The 9,478-nt window shown below is 36.2% G+C and overlaps 1 protein-coding gene across 1 annotated transcript; it reads right to left on the reverse strand.

The window, feature by feature from the left end:
- Nucleotides 1-912: 912 nt before the first annotated feature.
- LOC121308576 (ectonucleoside triphosphate diphosphohydrolase 3-like) lies at nucleotides 913-8,177 on the reverse strand. Its single transcript, XM_041241048.1, has 9 exons — nucleotides 8,054-8,177; nucleotides 7,197-7,314; nucleotides 6,180-6,339; nucleotides 4,907-5,066; nucleotides 4,489-4,716; nucleotides 3,345-3,617; nucleotides 2,980-3,090; nucleotides 1,731-1,868; nucleotides 913-1,297 (listed from the first exon to the last, which is right to left on the reverse strand). Exons 1-9 carry the CDS (start codon nucleotides 8,171-8,173, stop codon nucleotides 1,109-1,111), a joined length of 1,497 nt encoding a protein of 498 aa, XP_041096982.1. The 5' UTR covers nucleotides 8,174-8,177; the 3' UTR covers nucleotides 913-1,108.
- Nucleotides 8,178-9,478: the final 1,301 nt, after the last annotated feature.

Genomic DNA, 9,478 nt, shown 5'->3' on the forward strand with positions numbered 1-9,478 from the left:
ATGCAAACGCTAATACTGTTGATGATTTGCTAAATCGCTACATTTGTATGTAAATGAAGACACTCCCTTAAAGTTCAGCCCATGTCCAGCGCTAACGCTGACTTGCCAAGTGGGCACCAAAACACCGTTGCTAAATCACACACGTGGGCAAAGTCTGTTGACAAGTGCCCTGATTCTGGTGCGCTAACTGTTCACAAAAGTATTCTGTAATTGCATTAACAACACTCAACACTCACTGTTCCTAATGGGCAGAAAAGTGGTACCCTCGAGTTTCAGCAGGGTTCACAAGACATTTAGGTATTTTTTGGCTCCTGCTAAAAACACCACTTATAGTTGTCTGGTTTTATCTGTATACAATTCTAAGTAATAAATAATAAATAATTGCTTTGTAAGAAAGAAAAATCTATTTTATTCTAATCCCAACAGAGAGTAATAATACTGAAAGAAACCAATTTTCATGCTTTGGTGTCAGTCATACCTAGAAGTCATCATCAAGTAAGCCATTAACTTCTAATCAAATTAATCTACTCCTAGGAAAACAATAAAACATCAGCCCAGTTAACAAATAATAACTACATTAATGGAATTACCTTTAATATTACACTTCTTCAAATGCAACAGTTTCTTTGGTTCTTCTTATTTTTTTTTTTTCCTTTAGTTTTCTTTTCCTTTTGGTTTCTTCATGTTTTTTTTTTCTTTTTCTTTCTTCTCGTTTTCTTTTGTCTTTTTTTTTCTTTCCTTTTCGTTCTTTTTTCTTTGTAGTCCTTTTTTTTTTTATTGATTTTCTTTCTTTTGTTCTTTCTTTGTTTTCTTTTGTTCTTTTTTGTGTTTCTTTCTTTTCTTTTCTTTTTTTCTTTGTTTTTCCTTTTTTGCTCCTTTTTTTTTTTCTTTTTTTTGGTTACAAAAAAGCTACTGAATGGTAAGCACAAAGCAGCCGATATCCAGCGCCTCTCTTGGACTAGGAAGCAGAGCTTTTATCCAAAGTCTTTAGATGGCACCACCTTCAATTTTAAGAGAGTTTACATCTTTCCTTCCAGTGCGGTAGCCTCCTCCCTCAAATGTCTGTTTGAAAAACCCTGTGTTAGTAGTGAAGTCCGACCTGTGACGATTAACATGACCGCACAACTGATATGATCAGAAACATGAGGCTGAGAATGGCCAGTGCCGAGAACATGAAGAGGAGGCCCGCAAAGACAGAGCTGGTCATGGGCAGTTTGACAAGGTAGGCCTCAGACGGGATCATGTTGGTGAGGTTCAGCATGTAGCCAAGGGACCAAGCTATGCTGCTGTTGTCAACCTACAAGGAACAACAAAACAGATATTTTCAGAGAACTTGACACATATAGTGCACACTAGTGGTGGCTGGTGATTTGACACACCAAGGAAGACAATTTTAAGAGTGCATTCAAGTTCTCAGTCTCAAATCCTTTTCTCTCACTATGGCTTACCTGACCTCTGGAATGACCTGCTTGAAAATCATATAAAAGACACCAAATAGCAAAGAACAAGACTGTCCTGTGTTTCTTCAAAATGACTGTCTAACATTTCTCCAAGTCTCCCACTACGTGCACTCCTCCACTCAAACTATCTCATTGACTGAAGTCCTCACAATAATTCAGCAAGGCTTTTCACTGTGATGCCACAACTTATTACTCTGCTTCCTCTGAGCAGCAAACAAGTTCCAACAAGAAAAATATATAATTCAAATAAATAAAGCAGGAGGAACTCACCTCTGTCTGGAAACTAATCTGTGGCCAGGACTGCCCATCAAATTTGTAACCGTTCACAAGCAGGCTATAGATGTAGTTTGCTGAGAAACAGTAAGATTTCAGGTAGGATTGTTTTACACTCGAATGCATTTCTTGAAGCTGAGAAAAAAAATTTTAAAAATGGTTATTGACTGCAGATTTTTTTTTTTTTTTTTTTACCCTGGATGAATTATATTAATAATTTTTTTTTTTTTTTTAAATAAAAAAAAAAAAAAACTTGATTAATACTACTTGATGACACCCTAAACTGATTTTATTTAGTACATTGGTCTTGTAACCAGAACAGTTCATTTTCGTGTAAAAGTTCTACCATATGGTAACGAATTTTAAGAAAATTCTTGTAGAACAATATATTTGTCAACATTAGGACCTATATAGTCTTACCGAGAATTATATATATATATATATATATATATATATATATATATATATATATATATATATATATATATATATATATAGTCTGAATGTATATTATGTGCTATATACTGTGCTGTATGAGTTTGTTTTGGTCTGAATGTATATGGTGCTGTATGAGTTTGCCTGCAATATAAAGACATCGAAGTCCCCAAAAGCCATTTTACGTATTTATTTATTTGAACTTAAACCACTGCATATTATAACTTCAAGACAGCTAAACCTAAAATAAAAACAAACAGTTTTAAACCAAGGTACACTTGGTAGTTTTTATTTTTGAAAACCTTCCTTTGTGTTCTTATGCCAATTTTCTACCCAGAGCACAACTTTACTATCCCCCGTTTCGTGATTCTCCACCTTACCTATTAAACACTCATGTGGAGCTTCAAATGGCAAATGCTTTCTGAGAATTCTTCTGCAACCCATTTCATAAACTATATTAAAACAATGTTTTTATGAAATGCAAGCACTGCACCCTGCCTAATTGTTCTGGCTACACAGCAGACAATGTCATTTTCACCACTTTATTGAAGGTTAAGCACTCTTCATAGGTTTTATTTATTTATATTTTTCAAAATGCAATCTCAAGATTGCAGCTTCACTGATTCTCCAACATAATAATGCCACTGTTAAGTATGCTTATCTGTGCAGACTACTGCAGATTAAATATGGCACAGTATATTTTATCACTAAGTGGCACAGTATTTTTTCACTTAACATTCCCCATCGTAAACATTTAATAACGTGCAAGGTTTTCAAAAGGTTTTCAAAACACTATATAACAAGTACTCACTTTAGGCCATTCCTGTGAACAGAAGGACCATGAGCTTGAGTTGAAGGTGTCAAGCTGGAATGATCCCCTTAAGTTTAAAGCCACAGCAGTATAATAGAATCCAGAATAGGCCTGCAGATAAAAACACGTTTTAGAAAATGTCTTTAATGTGCATGTATGTTTTACAAAGAAACTGGAGTTATGTTACGTTATTTTCTCTCAAATGCCATATTTGTTGATTATATTTCAAATACACTTCAGATATGTCAAAGGTATTTTATAAAAATATACATGTCCAAGCATATCCTCCTAGACAAACACAGTATAATGCGAATATGTATTGTTGATTGACAGGCTTCATTGTTCTATTTGGCTGGCAGCCTTACCACAAACTTTCCATTGATGCCTGGTTGATAGACCCCATCGAAGGAGCAGTTTGGTTCCCCTGGACAGGCAGTGAAGTTGAACATGGAGAGCACTTCTTTTCTGCAGAGAGCTGGATCTCCGGTTCCCAGGATGGTGAGCTGCTGATTGGGGTTGTAATCTGCAGGTCTCTGTGCCGCAGTACACTGGCTTCCAAATATATACTTGGCATTGACTGTGGCGTTGTAATACTGAGGATAACATGGGTTTTCTGCATAGGTTTTGCCAGAAGACCTCTGCGGGAAAGATAATATAGTAATCTATACAGTAACAGTGATTTATAACTTTTATAAATAAAGGTGATTCTGCTGGAATGTCATGTGGCTTTCCCCTGTATCAATGTGTTTTCATGTTATTACATGCAAGCAGCTGGTAGTATTTTTTATCTGGAGTTTCTTGTTTTGACTGGGCAATCCATGAGCACAATGTGGGTTGATTAACTGCTGTTGGGCCGTCAAGAAATCATTAGAAGAAATCAGTAGGCTGCATGTCTATTTTAACATGCCTCACAGAAGTGGACCAGCACTGCTTAGCCCATCTTTAAAGGAGTGCTTGCTAAGTTTTTAAATCTCTTTTCTTACTGCTTTTTAGTGCCAGCAGTATTATCAGTGGCTACATTTTCCTTCTATTGATGTGTGTATTTTGCTTGTCATTTATGGTTCCATTTGAAATGCACATATCTCAAATGCTGTAGATGCTGCTGCTTAATAACTTTGTGTGTTGTGGTTCAAACCCACTCCTCCAGTGTTTTTAACTTCAGTCACACCTTGTGACTTACCACAAAGATTCCAGGATGCAGCAGCTCATTTAGAGCATTGTACTTGAAATATTTGCTTATCCTGAGTAACATGAAAGAACAAGTAACAAACCAAAGATTCACAGCACAATAAAAGGTAGCCAGTAATAATATTGAAATAAGCTAATGGGAAAATGAATTTTAAAACATGGTTTACCCCCTATTTAAGAAACAGAAACTGCAGCATTTGACAACCAGTTTGATGTGGGCTAAAATCCCATCAACTTTTCAGTGCATTTGGTAAGAAGAGCATCTTAAAGGTGAGGAGAATTAAGTCATACAGTTCCTCAATTAGTTTCCGCAGAACACACCTGCACGAGTGCTGCAAGTAGTCGCTTCTCTGCTTCATCTCTGCCGTAGCACTGAAAGCTGTGAGTGTACACTTGATACTCGTATCCGTACATCACCACTGCTGTGGTACTGTTTGGCTTGGTGTCCTCTTCGGGAGTGAAGGCTATCTGTGTGGAGGCTCCGCCCAGGTCCAGAGAGCCTGTGGTCTCTGCCCCATGAGGTCGAACCCAAGAATTCCAGAGATTTTTCTTTAGAATAGGAAGATTAATTACTTACAAGAGGTACATTCATGGATCTATCTTGTACTGCTTCCTTGGTACTGCATCAACTCTATTTCTACATATAGAAGCTTTTGTTTAGAAAAGGGTAGCCAGAGGTGAGATTCTGTCTTAACAAAGCCACAGTAACAAGCTGATGCAGTGTACATTTTCAACGTACCTCCACGAAATTGCCCATTAGGTAGTTGGCAGTAATCCATCCATAAATTCCCTCTTCCTGGCCAGTAATTATTGAAACCCCTTTAAAATCAAAAGGCCAGGACTGGAGGTATTCCTGCATAGTTGAGAGGATCGAAGAGGCTGCAGTTTCATGTTCAGACCTGGTCATTTGGAAAAGAAGAAAAACATAGCAAAATGTTGGCCAGTGGGGCATTCTAGAATCTATCAACAAAATGACATTGTGTTCAGAGGCCAGATGACCTCAATGGTTTATGGCACAAGTGGAGTGAGTCTGAGGGACTCAAGTTTAACTCTCAGTCAGTGGTTGTCCATATGTTAAACCCATAGCACAATTCAACAAATTATGGCTCAATTAGGACAATTATTGATAACACTTTCTGGTGAAGCTCACATTGCACTTGGCTGTTGCTGATGCCAAAAAATAAAAGCGTTTAGCAAGGTGTCTTTACTACAATACAACACTGTTATTACTGTCAATATAAACAAAATAGGTAACCATGTATCATATACGATATGAAATTATAGAGTACAGTCTTGAGTTTACAGATGAATAACACTTAAAGAGTAAGTATAGTGGTTTCAAAAAATATAGTGTTACATGTCCCCACGAGTTGCTACAACTGTTTCCATAACATACCGGCAATTTCTCTTTTCATTGTTGACAACCTGATACACTTTTTACACTTATAACTTTGAAGTCTCATTCAAAGCTTTTTTTCAAAATGGCTGCTCTAGTGGACTGATAGTGTAAGGATTATTGCCCACATTGTCAAACAGGTAACACAGCAATAACGATCCATGATGTGGTACGGAACTGAAAAGCCAGAGCACTTGTTGCTATGTTCTTTTTTTCTTTTAGTCTGTATTCCTGCAGTGATTTAGAGGACAGATCTCAAACCCCAGTGCACTAGAGCAGCGATTTTGAAAAAAAAGCTTTGAAACAGACTTTAAAGGTATAGGTGTAAAAACTTTTCAATATCAATATGTTACCAATAAAAAGACAAATTACAGGTACATTATTTAACAGTTGTAGCAACAGGTGAGGATGTAAAACCATACTTTTTCCAGAACCCTGCTAATCACTCTTTAGGGCATATGAGACTTGATTAAAATCCATTGTTTTACATGAACTCAACTAAGACTCAGTGCTGGAATGACGTTTGTTTTAAACGTGTTGCCAGTTAAAACACAAGCCAGATAATAACCATCCAGTGTTTAAGGCCTTAATACTTAAAAAAATAAATCTACTTCACCTTAGCAATCTCATCCCAGCTGTTGCTCCTAGATAGATGGGTGTTACGTTATACTGGACAGTCGGGATAATGCTCTTAGTTTTGTTCATGCAGTCATTAAATGAATTCCACGTCTTCTCGTCTTGTTTAGTATCAAGGCCAAAGCTTGAGATTCCAGGACCTAGAGTGTGGAAAGTGTATATGTTTATATTTCAAAATATATTTGTAGGATTTGGATGGAAGTAAAAATCACTTGGGCACTCAGAGATGGTAGAATAAATGCATTACATAAAGCACTGAAACTAGATAAAATGGATGTCAAAAATGGATGCTCTATTTAATGCAAATGGAAATCAAACTGAACATATGGAATGAAACTTCCGAATGATGTAAAATAACACTCCTTATGGCCCCAGTGAGTGGAAGTTGTATTATATTATGTGGCCATTCTAGCTACTGAGCCAAAGTTCAGTGCTATGTGATAACAAAAATAAAATCTTTCCACAATTTCTGTTTAGTCAAGTTTATTAACTACCCTGCATAACAACACAGATAAAAAACAAAACACTGTGGACATTTACAAAACACAGCCTTGGTAAATGCGTTTGGGTCTGTTTTACATTAGTTTTGATGCACCAATTCATAAAGTATTACTACATTAGTAAGTGCATTATAGTCATGTGGATGTATTAATATCGAATACATTATGAATATGACTTTAGAGCTTAAGATATATGGTATATACAAGAAAACTCCTTCCAAATAGACCACGCATGTCAACAGAAACATAGAAGAGATTTACTACTACAGTGAACAGTTTACAGTGATAAAAAAAAAAAACTCCCATTGGGAGCAATGATAGTCCTCTTTCAGTATATAAGTGAAACTAGGTAAGGTATTTATTGTATTGTTCACTTTACTTGTTAAAGTGAATGTTATTATGAACCTTACCCTTACACCCCCCCCCCCCCCCTTGTTAAATATTCATGAAACACTAAGAGCTGCATAATAATAATTAATACCATATACATATCTTACCTTGAACATCACACCTCAAGGTCTGATTCACCACTCCTGTGTTGTTTTCCTTTTCTGCTGGCCATTGGTAAACATACACTGTAGTCCGTGAAGAGCCAGCATCAAGGACGATCCCATACTAGAAAACAGCAAATCAATTGATTCCATGTTAAAGCTGCAGTGTACCAACAGTCATGATGAATTTTACAATTAAATACTGTAGCAAGAATACACAATATTTAGTATTTAGTAATATCTATGTAGTTCAAAAACCAGTTACACCATAGGTCAGGGAGCCGATTAAATGTGGCTGCGACAACAGGCCTTCATCGGAAGTTCACAGTAGTAATAATAATTCATGTCTACATGCATTTAAATGCAGTATGCAAGGAAGCACTGACATTTAATAAACTACAACAGATCAAATAGATGTAATAGGGACATATTGTAGTCAGAATCAAGCATGGCCCATTTTCTGCTATATGCACACAGTATTTAGTAATATTTTAGTAGTTCGGACACCTGGCCGTCAAGTTGATATCGATGTTTATTCAACATAGGCCGGGTAGCCTTTTAAATAGGACTGTGACAACAGACCTTTATAGGAGGTTCAGGGTAGTAATAATAATAATAATAATAATAATAATAATAATAATAATGTGGTCATTCAAATCTACAGAGCACCTTTCATGCAAGCAAGTGTTGATATTTAATTAAAAAGCAGATAAAAGAGAGGTTATAGGGACATACTGTAGGGGTCCATTAGTTAAAAGCACAGAGATGCAGAAACAGACAGATAGGGATGGAGATTAATAAGTGATAAATGATTTTAGATGAAAAAGCCCCAGCTCTTGACAGTTGAACATTTGATGATTTACCTTTAAGCCTGGTGACACATAGCTTTTTTTATGGATCTGAATAATAGCCACTGTAATGATGACAGCCAGGCTGGCCAACAGAAAGAAGGCAGCGATGGCAGCTGCTAGTTTTGATGCCATTTTCTCTCCCCTGTGTCAATAAAACAGAACAGCATTGTGTTTACAGGCAGGCAGGAAATGAAAAACAGATTGCCCTGCGGCAGATGTTTATAAGGTTCTAATGTAAACCTACCTGGGCTTTTAGTTGTTATTAAGGTCTAGTTTATATTCAAATAACAAAATGGTATTGAGTGATTAGGTAAGAATTCCAGAGTTTCTTCACCAGTACAACATTTATTATCTAAATGAAATATAAGACGACATTTAGAAACTGAAAATTGTAATTGTATGTTTTCTAAGATTTAATCATTGGATCCCCTTTCTAAACTCCATGAATTCCATAATTGCATTGAGTTTCTAAAATGTGTTACCCAGCAAAAAGCTCAATAAATTTTCCTTTAAAATGCATGGTGTTCTTTCTTTGCCTGTACAGCAAAAGCAGTCATAATATAAGACTGTCCTCACTGCAGAGTACAGACTATTCTACCCATCCCTGTTGTCACAGGTGCGTTCACAGTTGAGTGATATAGGCTAGGTGCTTTTTATGATACTTCGCCAGCCTCTAATTGGTCTTTTGTAGTGTTATCTTGGTTTTAGCCCTTGCATTTCAATGAGGTGATCATCCTGTTGAAAACATGGTGACGTTACCCTCAAGCTGATTACCTTGTTTTTAACACAGATATAAAGCATAAAATATGTCAGCAGTAAATGTACACCTTAATTTAGAATGACAAATAGAATAATTACACTCACAGTGCATTGAGACTAATTATATGCCAGGAGATAAAGACTGAGTTTGTTCAATTTTACCAAAGGTGTGTGGTCGTCTCAAACTACCTGGGAAATCCAACACGAATAAATACTTCTAAGGTTTAAACAATTATAACTGTTTTCTAATTAACTAAAAAATGATAAGATCATAAAGTGATGATCTTCTCTCATATCTTAGAAGGAAAAGTCAAAACGATGAAAGCCAAGCCCTAAGGTTTGGATTGGTCTGGGGTTTAACACAGATATTCTCACAGAAGAAAAACATATATTTATGCAAACACCTGTGAATGAGGGTAGCGTCTGGCTCTGACATTCTGGGTGTTCAATATTAGAACTGCCAAACCTGCCAGCGCTTGTATTATCGGAAATGTGTTAAAGCCAAGACGTAAATCATTACACCCAATACGACCATTGTTATGCCGTTGCTATTATATATAAACATTTCACATTTTTTGAGAATGGGTTGTGATTAACTACCCTGTTTGATACGTATTAATTAATTAGTTTAAAAGAGCTTTAATGGAATATAAATACATTTTCCACACTGGTACATAG

The sequence above is a fragment of the Polyodon spathula genome, chromosome 3 (assembly GCF_017654505.1).
Source record: "Polyodon spathula isolate WHYD16114869_AA chromosome 3, ASM1765450v1, whole genome shotgun sequence".
Lineage (NCBI taxonomy): Eukaryota > Metazoa > Chordata > Actinopteri > Acipenseriformes > Polyodontidae > Polyodon > Polyodon spathula.

Bases quoted from the DNA above. Each gene is read 5' to 3' on its own strand.
- LOC121308576 (XM_041241048.1), bottom strand. From the start codon at position 8,173: ATGGCATCAAAACTAGCAGCTGCCATCGCTGCCTTCTTTCTGTTGGCC. The intron at 5,067-6,179 runs GTGAAGTAGATT...CCAAATGACCAG, and splicing joins GCTGGGATGAGATTGCTAAG to GTCTGAACATGAAACTGCAG. The intron at 1,298-1,730 runs GTGAGTTCCTCC...TGTTCCTTGTAG, and splicing joins AGATTAGTTTCCAGACAGAG to GTTGACAACAGCAGCATAGC.